Source organism: Podarcis cretensis (genome assembly GCF_951804945.1).
Source record: "Podarcis cretensis genome assembly, chromosome: 15".
Taxonomy (NCBI): domain Eukaryota; kingdom Metazoa; phylum Chordata; class Lepidosauria; order Squamata; family Lacertidae; genus Podarcis; species Podarcis cretensis.
The window spans coordinates 1713031-1731578 of record NC_137185.1 but is presented as its reverse complement, the minus strand read 5'-3'; the positions used below and the strand labels follow the sequence as shown (position 1 = coordinate 1731578).

The 18548-nt window shown below is 49.7% G+C and overlaps 1 protein-coding gene across 15 annotated transcripts in view; it reads left to right on the top strand.

Moving 5' to 3' along the window:
• The window catches only part of MYO18A (myosin XVIIIA), a 143397-nt gene that overhangs the window by 81787 nt on the left and 43062 nt on the right, over nucleotides 1–18548 (top strand). For all 15 annotated transcript variants that reach the window (XM_079955346.1, XM_079955345.1, XM_079955347.1 and 12 more), the window contains 7 exons: nucleotides 987–1146; nucleotides 2318–2504; nucleotides 3426–3663; nucleotides 9308–9417; nucleotides 10157–10222; nucleotides 12443–12571; nucleotides 14312–14455. In XM_079955346.1, the coding sequence (XP_079811472.1) occupies nucleotides 987–1146; nucleotides 2318–2504; nucleotides 3426–3663; nucleotides 9308–9417; nucleotides 10157–10222; nucleotides 12443–12571; nucleotides 14312–14455 (1034 nt within the window). The remainder of the gene's footprint in view (nucleotides 1–986; nucleotides 1147–2317; nucleotides 2505–3425; nucleotides 3664–9307; nucleotides 9418–10156; nucleotides 10223–12442; nucleotides 12572–14311; nucleotides 14456–18548) is intronic.

Here is an 18548-nt window from a genome sequence, read left to right as displayed (position 1 = left end):
CGGCTCTGGCTCGCCAGAGCAGCGATGTCACGCTGGCCACGTGACCCGGAAGTGTCTCCGGACAGCGCTGGCCCCTGGCCTCTTGAGTGAGATGGGCGCACAACCCCAGAGTCTGTCAAGACTGGCCCGTATGGGCAGGGGTACCTTTACCTTTACCTTTAGTTGTGCAAATGCCTCTCTAGGCAGCAATTACGCCATCACATTGGGGAAGCATCACAGAACAACTAACAAAAGAGGAATGATGTGCAGACAGCCCAGTATAAATCCACCACCACTGCCCTGTTGTTGCAACATTGCCATGCAGTTTGTTTTAAAACTGGTTTTCATGCCATGTTGTAAATTGTTGTCACTGTTGGGATACTGCCAGGGAGACAGAGTCCATCATGGTTCCACTTCGCCTCCGGGCGATCCATCAATCTCCCGTAGATACAGTATCAGTCAATTAGCGACACGAAGCCTCAGAAATAGCTTGCCACATTCCAGAGCTCGTGCACGCTCTATCAGCAGAGTTCGCACAACGAAAGATGCACTCAGGACAACATATTTACAAGTTTATTCAGCGTTGGTCAGAACAAAGAAAAAACATGACTGCCTGCTTCGATGTCTCAGGCACAGAGAGAGAAACGAAAGCAGTAGACAAACTTCCTGTGAGCAGGAAATACGTAGGCTGTGACTCACAACAGCCTGTCCCCTTTTTAAGGTGGAACGGAAATATCCTAACAGTCACCCCACCCTGGGACCTTAGGGTGAAGGGTGGGTAATAAATCAAATTAATAATAATGCAGAGGGCACCCACAAAAAAAACACACCACCACCTAGTCTGAAGCAAGCGCCCTTAAGCCTACATTTAGTGTGGGGTGTTGGGTAGAGCCCTCTCTGAGTCCTGGACCTACAGCAGTGTCTGATTTTGGGCATACCCAAGCAGGCCAGATGTGAGTGAGGAGCAGTCTGCTTGACAGTTTGTGCCTTGCCTTCTCTCTTTGCAGGGCACAACCCGCTGCTCCGAAGCAGTAGGCCACGGCACTTCTTCCTGGGGCACAGCTATGGCACCAACTGGGTGGAATATGACACCACAGGCTGGCTGAACTACGTCAGGCAGAATCCTGCATCCCAGAACACTTTGACTCTCCTGCAGGAGTCTCAGAAGTAAGTTGCAAGCACATTATCCCCCCCCCCCTCTCTCTCCCTCCTTTGCTCTCTCTGTGTCACCTCTCCTCTCACCCTTAAAAATATATATAATAGTTTTTATTAAAGATTTTCTTGGTTTACAAAAATATGTGCATTGTCCCATTTTTCAGCTTGTAAAGTCTTTTGTACAGATCAGTTACATTTGTTATGAGACAGTAGTGCTTTCTCTCTCCTCCCCAAATCAGGTATGAAAGGGTTGCAGTTATGGCAAAGCCAAACCCCTGTTTTATTTAACACACCTGTCCACTGGGAAAGCAGTGCACTTGATCCATCTAGTTCAGTATTGTCCTGACCGGTTAGAGTTGGGGTTAGGGGTTAGCTTTAGGCAGCAGCTCTCTGCCAGCTCTACCTGGAGATGCCTTGGATTGAACCTGGGACCTTACGCTTACAGTGCAGGGGCTCTGCCGCTGAGCTCTGGCCTTATCATAAAAATAAAGCAAGGTGTTGTCATGCTGATGAATACAGTGGTATCTCTGGTTGTGGACGGGATCCGTTCCGGAGATCCCGATGTTTCCACAACCAGAGGGACCACTTCTGTGCATGCGCGCATGGCGGTAGACCGCTTCTGTACATGCGTGTGAGGTGAAACTCAGAAAAATACTTTGCCACATTCGCATCCTGAAGGAATTGTAACCGGAGGTGTGCGTATCCAGAGGTACCACTGTATAGGAAGCTGCCCTTTGCAGAATCATTTACTTTGGTCTGTTTGGCTCAGTATTGTCCACATTGACTGGCAGCGACTGGGTTTCAGGTAGGGAGTCTGTCCCAGTCTAAGAAGAAGTGCTTGTTTCATTCATCACCGCGTGTCTGTGTATGTGTTTAACCCCATGCTGGTATCTTCATGAAGCTGCTGGCCCCAAGCTACTCCTGCCCCTCTCTTTCCCCAGAGCAGGTCTTATTTCCCTTTCCTTTCCTCGTCTAATCCAAAGTGGGGGGGGGGGGGTGTCCTGATTATCTAGTGCTCCCTCTGCTGGTTGGAAGGACAATCGGTGCAGCCTGGAGTCCCCTTCCCCAAAGCAGCTTCATCCCAACAGCCTTGAAGAGAGTTGGGCTGCTAGCTGCTCCCGCTGTTGTGTCCACTCCTCCATCTGGCCGTGGTGCTGATTCCCTCTTCTTCCCGCTTCCTCAGGAAAATAATCAGCAGCCTCTTCGCAGGCCGAGCTGGAACAGGAATGGTGCTGTCTGGGTCCATCGCTGGCCTGGAAGGAGGCTCTCAGCTGGCTTTGCGCAGGGCCACAAGCATGCGGAAGACCTTCACCACGGGCGTGGCAGCCGTGAAGAAGAAGTCAGTCTGCATCCAGATCAAGCTGCAAGTGGTGAGTCCCCGTAGCTGGCCCTGTGGCTGACCAGAAGGAAGCACTGCGTGGTTTTTAGTGTGGCCCAGTACTGGGCTGGCCTTGAAAACGCTGAGAGAATGAAGACGAGCCTTTTTGGGAGAGGTTGGCGGGGATCACTTCTTCCCTGCAGGGCCTGCTTGCCTCAGTATCTGACCGCCTGCTTGTTTTGAGGCAGCTCAGTCCCATGGAAGCATCTGTTCCTAGGAGGGGGCTCAGCAGCTGCATTGGCAGAGGAGATGTCCCTTTCCTAGCGCAGGATCAAAAGGGCCTTTCCTCTGCCTTTGCAGCCTTTGTGCTTGTCATTTATTTACTTACTTAGAGCATTGGTATCCTGCTCTTCAGCCAAAACGGCTCCCAGAGCAGCTTACATGCAGCCAGGTAAAACAAGACGGCCCCTGCCCCTGCAGGCTTACAGTCTAAAAAGCATGATATGCAAGGGGAAGGAGGGAGGGATGAGGGAAATGAAAATGAAAACTCAAGCATCAATTTCTAACCTATAGTTCCTAGAATGACCAACAGGCACAGTGCAGGGGCCGGAGGCGCCTGATGGAGCTGGGCTTTTGGCAAGAGCTGATAGAAGGGACCTTCTGCTTCCTATCCCTCCCACTGAGGAAGTTTGCTTGAATGGGTGCTTCTGGGCGACAGTAGAGGGAGAGGAGGACTGATGGAGATGGCCTGTCACAGCAGAGCTGATGCAGTTGCCCCCTTACTGGTTGGCTGAGTTTGGCATGATTGCCACCTGACCTGCCACAGCAGATCAGGCTACACAGAGCACACACAAGCACACTCACGACCCTCTGCAGATCCCTTTAGCTGGATCCTGGGGTCTGCAGAGGGCTGATCCATCCCATCCCAGACGCCCTCAACTAATTCTCCCTCCCTTTCCCCTCTTCCCTTCAGGACGCGCTGATCGACACCCTCAAGAAGTCCAAGCTCCACTTTGTGCACTGTTTCCTGCCCAAGGCGGACAGCTGGAGTGGGGACTCCAGAGGGCTGTGCACGCGGAGAGTGAGCACCAGCGAGCTGGACCTGCACGGGGAGCACTGCGAGGCCGGCCTCATGCAGCTGGACATACCCCTCCTGAGGGCCCAGATCCGGGGCTCCCGGCTCCTCGATGCCCTTCGGATGTACCGCCAAGGTTGGTACCCTGCCCCCCGAAGCAGTTGTGTTGTGATCACCTGCAGGCATGTGCTGTGGAAGCAGGAGGCGTCGCTCTGCCCCTACCTGTAATGAAGTCCCTGCGTTGTATCCAATGGAGTGCTAAGTGAACATCGCATCAGGGCAAGGAAGAGCAGGGTACGAATAGCTCCTGGCCAGGATGGCTATGCACTGCCTCCCTAGTCAGAGGCAGCGATGCTTCTGAACACCAGTCCCTGGAAACAGCCAACAGGGAGAGGGCTCTTGTACTCAAATCCTGCTTGAGGGTTTCTGATTGCGGCATCTGGCTGGCCACTGTGAGAACAGGATGCTGGGCTAGGTGGGGCAGTCGCCTGATCCAGTAGGCTCGGATTATGTTCTACTTGTGCCACAGGATTTCCCCCTTTCTCCTCTCTGCCATGTCCCCCCCCCCAGTCTCTTCTAGAGGTTTTCCCTACTCTCTGGAGCTGTTTGGGAAGGGTGCAGGGCACACAGGGGAGAAGGGGAGTCCCTTTGCACAAGTGGAAATTCTTGTGAGTTCCACCCCCTGGATACCCTGAAGTCACATCCTGTTGGGGCTGCAGGGCAGTTCATTCATCTGTGCCTTGCACTGGGGGAAATTTGAAGACACAGTAGGCCACATGCTCATGTGTTTGGATTAGAAAGGCAGAAGGAGAATACCTGGGGCTCACCTGAAAGTTCTCCACTTCCAGCATTCAGTTGGAGTTGTCCCCCGAGAAGCACTTGGAAATCTGTGGGCCGTCTCCTTTTTCCATCTGATTCAACCCCCGCTGTGGCAGTTTCTTCCTCTTATTAGTCAGGGACCATGTAGTAAACTGGATGATGCACCATAGCCAATCAGGTTTGACTGCGTGAGGGCACAGGTGAGGGCAATGCAAATAAATGTGTGATTTGCAAGGAGTACAGGGAAGCAGAACTGTTCTTTGGCACCTGGAAAAGAAATGCTTTTTCAAACCTGTAGCCCTGACAAACACGCCTTCCCTTGCTTCTGAACTGTGGCTAGTAGTCTATTCCTCCTGCCTCCCTGCTCCTCATACCACTAGTGGCAGCTTCCATCCGTATCCCCCTCCGCCCCTGCTCCTTGGGAAGACCCCAGAACAAGCGCCCTCCTGTACTCAGCCTTCCGAAAGATGTGTGGGGGAATTGGTGTTTATTATTTCAAAACCAGGTTGTTAGTGCTCTGAAGCAAGATCAATGTTTGTGCGCAGCGCCCAAGATCAATGGCCTGGTGGGGGAGGGGAGGGGGCTCTGCTGCTCTGGTCGATGATACTGATGATTAATTAAGACCTGAAGAATCAACATCGCTATCTCTGCCCATAAATTTAATTGCAATCCGTACACAGTCAATAAGCTGAATCTATTCTAGTTCCCGCTGCCTGTGGGTGGGGTGGGAAGGGGGTGCAGGTGGGCACGTGCCGCGTCCCAAGCCGGGAGGAGGGGGGAAGCAGTGTGGTTGGACCCCTTTTCAACAAGGAGGGACTCGCTGTGCAGGGGAGGAGGGATGGGGAGCTATGGGGCAGCCCTCCGCTTTCATTGCAGGCTTTCCTCAGAGGGCTTGGTGGAAACGGAATGGGTCTGTAGGGCTTAACCATCATTCTTTCAGCCCTACAGACCCTCTTGGGTGCTGAGATCTGTGGAAGGGTATTTCCTTCATGCTCCGAGGCTTGGAGGGGGGTGGCCCAGGGGGAAAGGGCCTTTTCTGTGGTGGCTCCTCAGCTGTGGGGCTTCCTCCCCACAGAAGTGCCCTGACACCATTGCGCAGCTTCTGGAAATTGCTGAAGAGACACCTCTTTACCCTGACTTTTGGCACTTGAGGTGTATGCTTTTAGGACCCATCTTATCTTTATAATTGTAAATTGTTTGTAATTGGTTTTTAATACTGTGCTTTAATGCTGTATCTTGCCATGGGGCCTTACGGCGAAGGACAGGTCGTTAACATGATAATCATCATCATAGCAATAACAGCAGCAACCCTGGGCCCTTCCTGGTGTCTTTCAGAAGGGTGCATTCAGGTTGATTTACGTTCATGATGGTATCGGGGCAGTTATCCACTATCCCGCTTTCAGTAGTGTTTGTGCTTGCAGGCTTTTTGGGGCATCGATACTGCTTCATTGCCAATCCACACTCACCCTGAACCTTCCTGCTGGAATCCTGTGACATTTAATACCCAAAGTGCACTGGCTTCTTTTCTGTTGCACAATAGTTGTGTGAGCGTCCCTCCAGATGCCAATAGCACTGGAGAAACGTTGCAGAGCTACTAATAAACCAGAATGCGGAATGCACACCTACCACTATTGACACTTTCGTTGTGTCCGTGACGCGTTGCAGAATCTCCCTGCAGAGCCTCTACCAGTCTGGAATGCAGCTCCTGTCTGTCTGCTGCAATGCGAGATGAGGCCATAACTCATCCCCCACTCATTGAGTTGAAGGGAGATTTTTTTTGGGGGGTGGGATGGAATCTTTGCACATAGCTTTGACTTTAGTAAACAATATACAGTTCATTCTTAAACCGAAACTGTTCTTAAACCAAGGCGTGCGTTCCCTAATGAGGCCTCCTGCGCCCATGCCCTTCCACCATTTGGCTTCCATTCTTAGACTGAGGTAAAGTTCGCAAACCGGGACACTACTTCTGGTTTTGCGGAGTTCATAAATCCAGTACAGTGGTACCTCGGGTTACATACGCTTCAGGTTACAGACGCTTCAGGTTACAGACTCTGCTAACCCAGAAATATTACCTTGTGTTAAGAACTTTGCTTCAGGATGAGAAGAGAAATCACCCAGCAGCATTAGCTAAAGTGGTGCTTCAGGTTAAGAACAGTTTCAGGTTTAGAATGGACCTCTGGAACAAATTAAGTTCTTAACCCGAGGTACCACTGTAGTTCGTAAACAGGGCTGTTCTTAAACCGAGGTACCACTGTAGTTTTAAAACTTAGTGCATCTGCAGCAGCACGGCCGGCACCTTCCTCTGCCCCAGCTGCAACAGAACATGTCCTCTCTCTCTCTGCCTGAGCTCCCCCAGAGAGTCACTGCCGGTCAGAGTAGGCAAAACAGGGCTTAGATGAACACATCTGGCCTAGTGTAAGGCATCTTCCCATTGCTCTTCCCTCCCCGCTTCTGGGGAACCATTTGTTTTTCTTGCGCACTCAAGCTTTTATCTCCCCTGGAGATCCGAGCCCTAATCCAGTGTTTAGACTCTTAACTGCGAGATGAGAAGTTTGCTGAGGTGCCGCTTGTGAATGTCGTTCTGTTTCTAAACAAGCTCTGCACCCCTGGACGGTTGCCTCCTGCAAGGCTCAGTTCTGGGGGCGTTGCGTGTCATCAAACGCCGCCGCACCTTGCGGACTACAGCTTCTCCCCCCATCCCAGAGAGCTGCTGCACAACCAAAGATGGCAATTGACACACTGAGCGCCGTCTTATAGCGAGGCCTTTGGGGAGGGGTGGGTCGTTCTCCTGCTCTGTGTCTCAAATGACTCCCTGGCTGATCTCAGCATGCCAGCCAAGTTTTTCCATGCCAGGGGGAGCCTCCTCTCCCTCCTCATGGCCATATTTGGAATTTGAGCGTGGGGCGGACCAATCCTCTGTCAGTCTACTGGTTTTGGGTTGAATGGGAGCTGCAGGGAAGTTAGCAAGCAAAGGCCTGGCCACCTAGCTCCTTCCTTCATGTCGGTGTGTGTTTGTGTTTTACCCTCAGCATTTGGTGCTGTCAGAGGCATGTATGTTCCTTTTTAAATGTGGAGATGTGCATTCTGGTTTGCACTGTAGGCTGCCATGTGTTTACTAAAGCCACAGAATCATGGAATTGTAGAGATGTGAGGGGAACTCCAAGGGTCATCTACTCCAACCCCCTGCAATGCAGAAGAGTTTGGGTGATGCCTGTTTTCTCCTCTGTGCATCTCTCTCTCTCTCTCTCTCTCTCTCTCTCTGTGTGTGTGTGTGTGTGTGTGTGTGTGTGTGTGTGTATACTAGAATAATAGAAGTGTCGAGTTGGAAGGGGCCTCACCTAGTATAACCTTCCTGCAATGCAGAAATCGCAACGTGAAAATCCCAGACAGGTGGCCATCTGACCTCTCTTCAAAAATCTCCAATGAATCATAGAAATGTAAAGCTGGGAGGGGGAAACTCCAGGGGTCATCTAGTCCAACCCCGTGCAGTGCAGGAGGAATAGTTTAAAATTCCTGAACAGATGACCACCTCCAGTGAAGGAGAGTCCACCACTTTCCAAGGGAGCCCTTCCGTTGTCGGGCGGCTCTTGCCATTGGGAAATTCCTCCTACATTTCAGTTGGAATCTCCTTTAAGAATGTGAGAACCTTCTGGATCAGGCCCACCTAGTGGAGCCTCCTCCTCCTCCTCTCACAGCGGCCAGCCAGAGGCCTGTGGTCAACCCTCACACGAGCCCTCTGCCCTCCCGCAATCTCCAGCGACTGGCACTTGGAAGCATCATTGCCCCTAGCTGTGGAGGCAGCGCATCGTCATCATGGCTAGAAGCCATTGATAATTTGACTCCCGTCGGTTCGGGTCGTACCCTCTGGAGCAGCAGAAAACAAGCTTGCTGCATCTTCCATGTGACAGCCCTTCAGATATTTGAAAAAGCCTTTTTTCAAAAAGCCGCAGGAGAATGTTTTCGGCAGAAAATCCCTGTGGCTTTGTTTTCTTGCGTTGTGCTGAAGTTGTAGTTCCTTTTGTGCATCTTCATGAAAGATGGGGAGGCTTCTTGTTTCCCGTTGATATGGTTATTAGCAGGGCGACAACATTTAACCATTTTTTAAAAAGTGTTGGCTTTTCTGTATTTCTAATTTTGTGATGTTTTAACACATTTTTTAAAAAAAGAAGCTGGTGGTATGTATCAAAGTCTTTGAAGAAGCCACAAGAGAATCTTTTGGCAGAGAATTCCTGTTGCTTCTTTTCATGTTTGTGCTTGAAAAACAAAACTTATAATTGGGCAGTAGATGGCATGCAAATATCTCCAAAGGGAGCCCAGAGAGAAAATGGAGAACAAAATAGTAAGATAATACAAACAGCAGTTAAAACCAGCAGAATAAAAACTTCACAAAACAATTGGCCATAAAACCTGGATAAATAAAGATGTATTGATGTGTTCTAAGACGATGCCGGCTGTGACACACAAACACATCACAAACAGAATATTATTCTGTGCTTCAGAGAAATTGCTGTTTTTGAAACCTGTATGTACTTTTAAAACTTGTATGATTAACCTATAGCCGACAGCCATGAATTCGTAGAGTGGGGCCTCTATGTACAGAAGCAGTTTACCTTAGTCTACTAGCTATTAGGTGCAAACAGCATGCTGTCATCTTTGTCCTCTGTTTGTGAGCATCTGTCTTCTTCCTACTGCTAGAAGCCACTAATAGCCATCTCCTCTGTGAATTTCTCTAATCTTCTCATCCAAGTTGGTTACCGTCACTGCCTCCTGTGGGAGGGAGTTCCATAGGTTAACAATGCACTATGGGGAGACGTTTATTTTGTATAGTCCCGGATCTTCATACATTCCTCTCCACTGGAGGACCCTGAGTTCTAGTATCATTTCCCCCTCCCCGTGCTCTTCTCCCCATTCCAGCCATGCTCCATTAATGCCCCTCTCTGCTTCTGTGCCGCTCCCCACAGGCTACCCCGACCACATGGTCTTTGCGGAGTTCCGGCGGCGCTTTGATGTCCTGGCCCCTCACCTGACCAAGAAGCACGGGCGCAATTACATCGTCACAGATGAGAGGCGGGTATGTAGGCTATTGAAGCTGAGAAGAGGGGGCAGCTGCATGTGCAATGGACAGTCAGGAAACGGGCCCAGAACTCTTTGGGCACTAACAGGGTCCTGTGTGGCCTGTCTAGGGGTGGGGAGCAGCGCAGCTACATCGGAAGCTGCCTTCTAGCAAACACTTGAAACACCAATATACATTCTAAATAGATTCCCAGGGGTACATCATTTTATGAAGTTCCCTTTAAGATCATAACCCAATGTAAATTTAAGCCTCTTAGTCCACATATGTTCCCACTGCTCTGTCTGTATATTATAACCAAAAATTTTTGCCCGTTTAATCAGTTGTTGTTTTTTAACAAAAGCAACATACAATTTTTACAAAATTATTATTTTTAATGAAATTTGTATACTGCCCTTCATCCGTAGATCTCAGGGCAGTTCACAAAATAAAAATAGAATATAAAAACACAAAATACATAATGGAAACAAGAACCAAACCAAAACAGAAAACTGTCTTCTATAAAACCAGACTGTTAGGCTATCCAGACCAGTGTTGTCTACACTGGCAGAGGGCTCCACTGGGTTTCGGTTAGCAGCCTCTGCCAGCCACACTTGGAGCTGCCTTTGAGCTGCATGGAAAGCTGGCACTCTGCAGCTGCTCCCCAGTTATTGGCTGCACTTCCCAGCATGCCCTCTGCTAATGTGGTTGCTGGTGCTTGATGCGCCTTTCTCTCTCTCTCTGCCCCCCCCCTTCCTAGGCTGTGGAGGAGCTCCTGGAGTCGCTGGAACTGGAGAAGAGCAGCTTCCACATGGGCCTGAGCCGGGTAAGACCAACCTGTGTGCCTTCAGGGAGGGGCCTGTCTCCTCACTCGGGGTGGGGTGGGGTGGAGAAAGGTCTGTGGCCAGGCTGTGAACGGTGGACTGTGTCTCCTCCAGGTGGGAGGGTTGGGGGAAGGGGTCTCTGGAGAAATCCGATTGTGTGGGCAAAGGCACACTTCTTTGCAAGGCCCTAGAATCAGTTGATGCTCAGAGCCTGCAGAGAAGTGTAGGGCAGGTGAACTTGGCTTGTCTGGAACAAGCCTTAAAGGCTGAGTCGAAAGGACTGGGGGAGCGGGGGGCTCATCAGGCCCCTCGGTGTGCTGGAGCATGACTTTGTCAGCCTACCTGGTAACTTCCAGGCTAGACTACTGCAACATACTCTATGTGGGGCTGCCCTTGAAGATGACTCGTAAGCTTCAGCTTGTCCAAACTGCAGCAAGCATTTGGCAGTGCCTTCGCCCTCAGAGGCTTGGGTGGTGGTGGCCCAGGCAGAGAGGGCCTTCTCTGTGGCAGCCCCTAAGCTGTGGAGCGCCCTCCTCACAGAGTTGCATCTGGCACCTTCCTTATACAGCTTTTGGCAAATCCTGAATACGCCCCTCTTTCCCCTGGCATTTGACACATGAGGTGTATGTTTTTAGGACTCACCTTATTTGTATGGTTGCAAGTTGCTGTAAATTGTTTTCAATGTTGTTTTTCATGCTGTAAAAAAACCCAGGACCTTACAGTGAAGGGCGGGTAATAAATAAATAAATGACTGGGCCTAGAAACGTTTATCTTTTTTGCAAACAGAAATGCAGATGGTTGGGAGCTTCATTCTCTGGCTTCCCCCCTTCTAGAATATGCACAGACTGGCATGACTTGCCCTTAGGACTGAGCTGTGTGTGTGTGTGGCTGGGTACCTCACTGGACAGGAGCCACCAGTGTCACAGGGCAGAGGACGCAGCTGCTGCAGCGCCAGTTTCTGGCCTGCTTTTGGTTCATTGGAGAGGGGCCTCTCTTTCTCCTATAACTCGGTCAGAGCCGTGCCACTTCCGGCTGCCTCACCGCTGGCTAATTCGAGGGGACAGACTTGCCCGGCGTGGGAGGGGAGGAGGAAGCGAAGGTTTGTCACAACAATTCAGCACGCTCCGGGAGCCTGTGGATTCAAAGTGAGCGGAGGGCAGGCTTGGCTGAGCTGGGGACATACTTCCCTGCCTTCCTTCCCCACCCCCTTTCAAAAGCTCCAAAGTGTAATCAGCCACTGGTGCTGCTCAGACCAGAAGCTGGGCAGCAGCTCGCTGGGCAGTTAGCTCCCAGATCCCCCTCAACAGAAGCAAGGCGGGCTGCAGAACTTGCAGGGTCCGTGGCCACACTCTGCCTCCATGGTCAGAGGCAGTGATGCCTCCGAATACTCAATACTGGTCACTGGGAGCCACAGGAGGGGAGAAGTGTTCTCCTCTGCCCTCCTGTTGTTGTTTTTTTAAATTATTTGTTGAATTCTTTCAATATACAGTCATACCTCATGTTACGTCCGCTTCATGTTACGTTCTTTCAGGTTATGTCCTGCGGCGACCTGGAAGTACCAGAAAGGGTTACTTCCGGGTTTCGCCACTGCGCATGCGCAGACGCGCAAAATGACGTCGCAGCATGCGCAGAAGTGGCAAATTGCAACCCACACGTGTGCAGACGCACCACTGCGGGTTGCGCTCTTTTCATGTTGCGAACAGGCCTCCAGAACGGATCCCGTTCACAACCAGAGGTACCACTGTATAACAACAACATATCGCTATATAATTAAATACCCTACCCTAACCCAGAGCATGGTGTTTAGGCAATGCATACACAATAACAACCCAATAATGTAAGTTCTTCGCCCATGGAGAGTGCTGTTGTGCTTAGATCCTGCTTGTGAGTTTCTCATTAAGGGTGTCTGGTTGGCCACTGTGAGAACAGGATCATGGACCAGATGGGCCCATTGGCCAACAGCCCACCTAGCTCAGCATTGTCTGCCCAGACAGGCAGCAGTGGCTTTCTGGCATTCCAGGCAGTGATCTCTTGCAGCCCGACCTGAAGATGCCACTGGGACTTGAACCTGGGACCTTCTGTGGGCCAAGCAGGTAGCTCTACTACTGCTGCAGCTCTTCCCCTAAAAATAAAGATTCTAGGCCTCATGGTTTTGAATAGAGTGCTTTGAATTAACCTTCCCCCTTTCTCCCTCCATCTTCTCCCCCACCCCCCTCGAAAAGGTGTTTTTCCGGGCAGGGACACTGCCCAAGCTGGAGGAGCAGCGGGATAAGCAGATGAGCAGAAACATCACGCTTTTCCAGGCGGCCTGTCGGGGCTTCCTTGCACGCCAGCACTTCAAGAAGAGAAAGGTATTCTGGGGGTGGGGGCAGGGGGAGCCCTTAGAAGTCCAGGAGGGGGGGGTGGAGGAAGGGGAATTAGTGTCAGCCTGCCTCCATGTCTCTGTCTGTCTCTCTCTCTTACACACACACACACGCACTCCCCCCATCCTGCTCTTGCCACCCCTCTTGCGTTTACGTCTCCTGCTGGAGGCCTCCTTGCTTGGCCTAAAATGGGCAGCTGTGCCTCCCACAGGCACTGGGCAGAGGCCCAGGATTGCAAGCTCTGCACAGAGCACAGCTGGGAACTCCCCAAGTTTAGGGAAGAGGGATCTTTAATCCTCTAGCAGGTACGGAGTCTCTCTCTCTCTCTCTCTCTCTTTTTCTTTCCCTCTCTCTGTATGGGTGCACACATGCCTTTTTATATCTGTGTGTGTATGTTTGTGGGGGGAGATGTCTCTCATGACATTAGGGGGAGGCTGTGAGGGTCCCCTCCATCCCTAGGAGAAGATGAGGAGGGCAAGTTCACCTTCTTCCAGGCATGGGAAGGGAGTCCTGGGCGTGGGGAAGGAATCCTGCAGGGGCTCTAGAACAGAGGGGCAAGTTTGTCTCTCTCCGTTGGGTTGGGATGGTGTGGAGCCTAGGAACATCATAAACTTCCTTATGCTGAATCACACGCATGTGTTCATCCAGTTCAGGATTGCTTCCACTGACTGACAGCAGTGGCTGTCTGGACCTTTATGCAGGAAGGAGGTTCCTAGCCTCGCCCCCCTCCCAGAATATGCTGCCAGGAATTGCACCCGGGGCCTTCTGCATGTAGAGCAGATAGCTCTACCACTTGGCTGCAGCCCTTCCCCTTAAAAAGAAAGAAAGATTCCAGTCCTCATGGTTCTGAATAAAGAGCTGATTTAAATGCGAAGTTGCCATAATCTTGCAGCCAGCTTCATCTAGCTCAGTGTTGCCTACACTGACTGGCAGCAGCTCGCCAGAGTTTCAGGCAGAGAGTCTTTCCCCCCAGAGTTGAACCAGGGTCCTTCTGCACGCAAAGCATTCAGCTCCACGACCGAGCTTTCCTGTTTTGCTTGGGGGTGGGCGGGGGAGCTCTTTGCAGCGGCAGGGCGGGCAGAGGCCGTTAGCGTGCAGATTAAAGAGCTGTGTCAGCTCCTCCGCTTATTACCGAGTGCATAAACGAGACGGCCAAGCGGGCCCAATGTTTTCGGCAAGATTAGGCTTTATGGCCGGGGTTGGGGGGGTGGCTGCTTTGCCAGCGGGAAACAGTAATAAAGGAGACGGAATGATGACTAATTTTAAGATGGGAAAGCGTAACTCCCTTTCTTGTCTGCAGATTCTCCTCTCGTCTCGCAGAAGAGTTCAGGAACACCCCCACATGCACCCTCACCTTAGGCTTTCAATTTGTTTTGTATTTTATTGCATTTTGTATCCCACCTCTTTCTCCAAGGAGCTCCAGGTGGCATATGCAGTTCTCCCTACTCCTCCTTTAAACCCCACAACAACCCTGCGAGGTTGAGAGAGGCAGGAAGTGGCCCAAGGTCACACCCAGTGGCCAAGTGGGGATTTGAACTCTGGTCTCCCAGGTCCTAGTCTGATGCTCTAACCATGGCACCACACTGACCCACAGGCCAAGGCCACCCATTGGGGAAGTGTGTGTGTGTGTGTGGGGGGGGTTTCGCTGCTGTTTCCAGGAGGGTTTTCTTGACCCGATGTCCTCCTCTTTCTCCTCCTCTTCTTTCCCCCCCACCCCAAATGATGCAGATCCAAGACCTGGCCATCCGCTGTGTGCAGAAGAACATCAAGAAGAACAAAGGAGTGAAGAACTGGCCCTGGTGGAAACTATTCACCACCGTCAGGCCGCTCATCGAAGTTCAGCTCACAGAGGACCAGATCCGGGGCAAAGATGTGCGTATGATCTCTGGGCTGGATGGGGAAAGCTGGGATGGGGGCAGCCTTATGCTGAGTCAGGTGATAGGTCCACCTGGCTTAGTGTTGCCTACACTGACTGGCAGAAGCTCTCCAAGCTTTCAGGGAGGGCTGTTACTGTTATTACATTTATTTCCCCCCTTGCCTCCGAGGGGTTTATCGTCTGGCATTGTGTCTACATGCAAGACTTGGCTTTTGCCAACATCAGGGGTGGACAAGCGTTTTTATTCCACCCTCTGTACCCAGAAGTGGGCCATTTTTTAGCAGGTGGGCGAGGCCACCCGCCTGTTGGTCACTTGGCATCGCATGATGCCCGCTGATTCAAATTTCAAGCCTGGGGGCGAGCCCAGGCTTATCTCTCATCTTGGCGCTGTCCAGCACTGAGATCACTGATAAGCTTCTCCTGCTGCCACTGCCTTTTACCATCAAAGGATACAGAGGTTAATCTCCAATCTTTTTTTTTTTAATAGATTTTTATTGAAATTTTAAAGGTTACATGAGTAATAAAAAAATAACAGCAGAAAAACACCCAATTAGACCAAAAAAGAAAGCAAAACAATACATAAAAACAAGTCCCGTCAAAGAAAAAAGATAAAAAAAGAGAACAGACAAAAAAGGAAAAAAAATGCATACAATAAAAAAAGAACAAATCAAACCTTTACATAACTTTCTTTCTTTAGCTTATTTCCTTGACCTCCTCACACCTCCCCTCTTTGTATTCTGGTTCAGTTAGATATTTCAGCAAATCCTTCACCTTTGTTTTTATCCTAATAATTTATCTTAATATACTGTAATTTATCATTTTCTTCTTTCACCAATTAATCATCCATTTTTACTTTGTTTAATCTTATTTCTCCTTAAAACTAATATATTTAAACTTAATCTCTTAAGACATTTCCCCTAGGGTCATAAAAAATTCATTCCACGATTTTTCCATCTCTCATTAATTTTTTTTTTAAAAATCTCCATATATACACTTTAAATTCCCAATTTTCTTCCACCGTCTCCCCTCCCCAGTCTCGGCCCCTGCCGTCAGTTCCATCAACCTTCCAGCGTCCATCAACCTGGAGATCTTTTATCCGAGGCTCTTAACTCTTCTTCACTTCCCTTTTGCCGATCTTCTTGATAATCTTTGGTGCTAAAAAGCAGATCTCGGGGGAGCTCCAACCCAACGATGCTTATATTCCTTCTTGACAGGTCTGCCAGATTTCCATAGTTAAGGCTAGGGCCCATAAAGTATTCCGAATCTTGTTTCACAATTCTTCCATGTCCGAAGGCCCCAAAAGCTCCAATCTCCTCCTGGCTCAAATTCATATTCCAAAAGTCATTTGATCCCTGCATAAGGGGATCTCTCCACCTTTCCTTTTCCAGATCAGGCCAGGCACCCATCTTCAAAAACTGGCTTCTCCTAATTACAGTCATATAAGGCCTCAAGTTGTAATCCTCCATTTGCCTCTTTAGGGTTAAGGCTCCCCCTTGTTTTGCTTTGTACTCAACAATAGCAACTTTCTCCTTCTCTAATTCATCAATTTGTTCAGTTAAGAAAGATTCCTGTGCCGGGTTCTTGTCGACTTCTATGCTGATACCCACTTTTGTTCCCAAAATGTCAATCTTAGTAGCCATGACATCTATCTGTTTATGCAGCTTTCCCAACAAATAGAATGTCCTATTCAGTACAGACACTACTTCTTCCTTTGCCGACATTCTTAAGATGTTCAAGGTCAGAACTAGTTTCTCACAGTCTTTATCTTAAGGCCAATTTCCCAGCTGCACTCTTGTAACAATGTCCCAAAACTCCCTCTAGAGCAGTGTTTCCCAACCTTGGGCCTCCAGCTGTTTTTGAACTACAATTCCCATCATCCCTGACCATCTGGAGGCCCAAGGTTGGGAAACACTGCTCTAGAGGAAGACAGTCTCCATTTATATCAATCCTTTCCAGCACAATTCCAAAAGTAAATTAGTAACAGTTTCCAGTTACCTTTTCTTCTTTTTAAGTGCAGAAGCAGACAATAGAAACAATGTCTTTCTTTTAAAGCTAGCTGTCAAATTTGTCCTGTTTACCGTCGATGGACTTTTTGCAAGCCGTTCCCAGTTTCAGAGACGTGATGCTTCGATTTTTAATTTTTCACCTTCTCCTGCAAGTTCACTTGGTCAAAATTAATAGTTTCAATCAGTGGAATTTTAATCCTTTACGTAAGACTTTCCAAAACCTTAGTTAACAACTACTTTGCTTCAGTCTATTTACAGAAAGGGAAGGTGGACTTCCTGTTTGAACCTTCCCCGTTCGGTGCCAAATTAAATTATTTAAAAGCTCAATTTCCCGTTCTACTCACGGGTTGTTGTTTAAAATCCAATTGTCCACAGGAAAAAAGTCAGCGCTCTCCGACAGCAGCAATGCGGCTTCACTCCGTGAAATAAGTGGTCGATTCAAAGCACCACGCCTCTCACCCCATGTCGCTCCGGATTCCCGATACCGGGTCTCCCCGCGAGTAGGGGGGGGCGCAGAAGGTGCCAGCCGAATCCCAGGTTCACAGACTTCTTCCGTCTGTGATTTCTAAGGGTCTCCGCCTTCGCCGTGGCGGTCAGACCCTGTTTTTCACGGAGCCGGTTCCTCCCGATCAGAGGAGCTCCGCCATTGCCGGAGGCGCTAACCCGGAAGTCTCGCAGTTAATCTCCAATCTTAGCCCTGTGTTGTTTAGCTCCAAGTGTTGTGTCTAATGCTAGTCCTGCTCGGAGTAGACCTGAAGATAATAGACACAGCTAAAGCTCATTATTTGCAGTGGGTCTACTCTGAGTAGAGCTCAGTTGGCGACAACGCCGAGATTGGAGAGAAGAAACCCCCTTACCTCTAATCTTGGCACATAGCACTACGGTCAGGGAAAATGTTTCTCTGCATCTGACATCCTGTGGCGTCAAGTGACTGACAGGTGGGTGTGCCCGGAATGACCTCTTGGGCCAAATTCAGAGGCTTGGAGGTTCCCCAACGCTGACCTGTTTAGTAGCAATTATCTGACCTTCCAAAAGTGGGCAGAACACCAGAAGTGCCTGAGGTTTTCCCTCCTTGCCAGGTATTTAACTGGAGCATCATTGCAGCAGGGACTTCTTTTTTCAACTCCACATTAGAGCAGCTAAAACAGGGGTCAGCAGACTTTTTCAGCAGGGGGCTGGTCCACTGTCCCTCAGACCTGGTGGGGGGCAAGACTAGATTTTTTTGAGGGAAATGAACGAATTCCTATGCCCCACAAATAACCCAGAGATGCCTTTTAAATAAAAGGACACATTCTACTCGTGTAAAACATGCTGATTCCCGGACCATCCACGGGCCGGATTTAGAAGGCGATTGGGCCGGATCCGGCCCCTAGGCCTTAGTTTGCCTCCCCGTGAGCTAAAACATCACCAAATAGTCTGCAAGCTTCTGACTCCTCCTCCAGAACTCTTAATCCCAGGCTAGTTAGTAAACAAATCAAAGGAGCCGGGTGAGGAAGGAAGCCATCATCTTGCGTCTTGTAAGAGCCTTGAGGGAGGAGGCAGCAGACACTCCAATGAGGCTTAGATGATGCAGGGCAGGTTTCAGGTTGCCCCGAGGCCTTTTGGGAGGGAGAAACGCACAGCGGCTCATTTCCCTGTCTGGAGATGAAAAAAACAAGTGGCCTGTTGCTCAGGTCTGTCTCTATCCTTGGATGAAACACACAGGCTTCCCAGGGTCTCAGGGAAGGGTCTTTCCCCCACCTGCTCCCTGATCCTTTTTAACTGAGGTCCTTCTTCTGCATGCCGTTCTGTGTCTGAATCGGAAGCATTTTAAATAATAATAATAATAATAATAATAATAATAATAATAATAATAATTTATTTGTACCCCACCCATCTGGCTGGGTTTCCGCAGCCACTCTGGGTGGCTTCCAACAAAGATTAAAAAAACATTAAAATGTCACACATTAAAAAATTCCCTGAACAGGGCTGCCTTCAGATGTCTTCTAAATGTCAGGTAGTTGTTTTTCTCTCTGACATCTGGTGGGAGGGTGTTCCACAGGGCGGGCGCCACCACCGAGAAGGCCCTCTGCCTGGGTCCCTG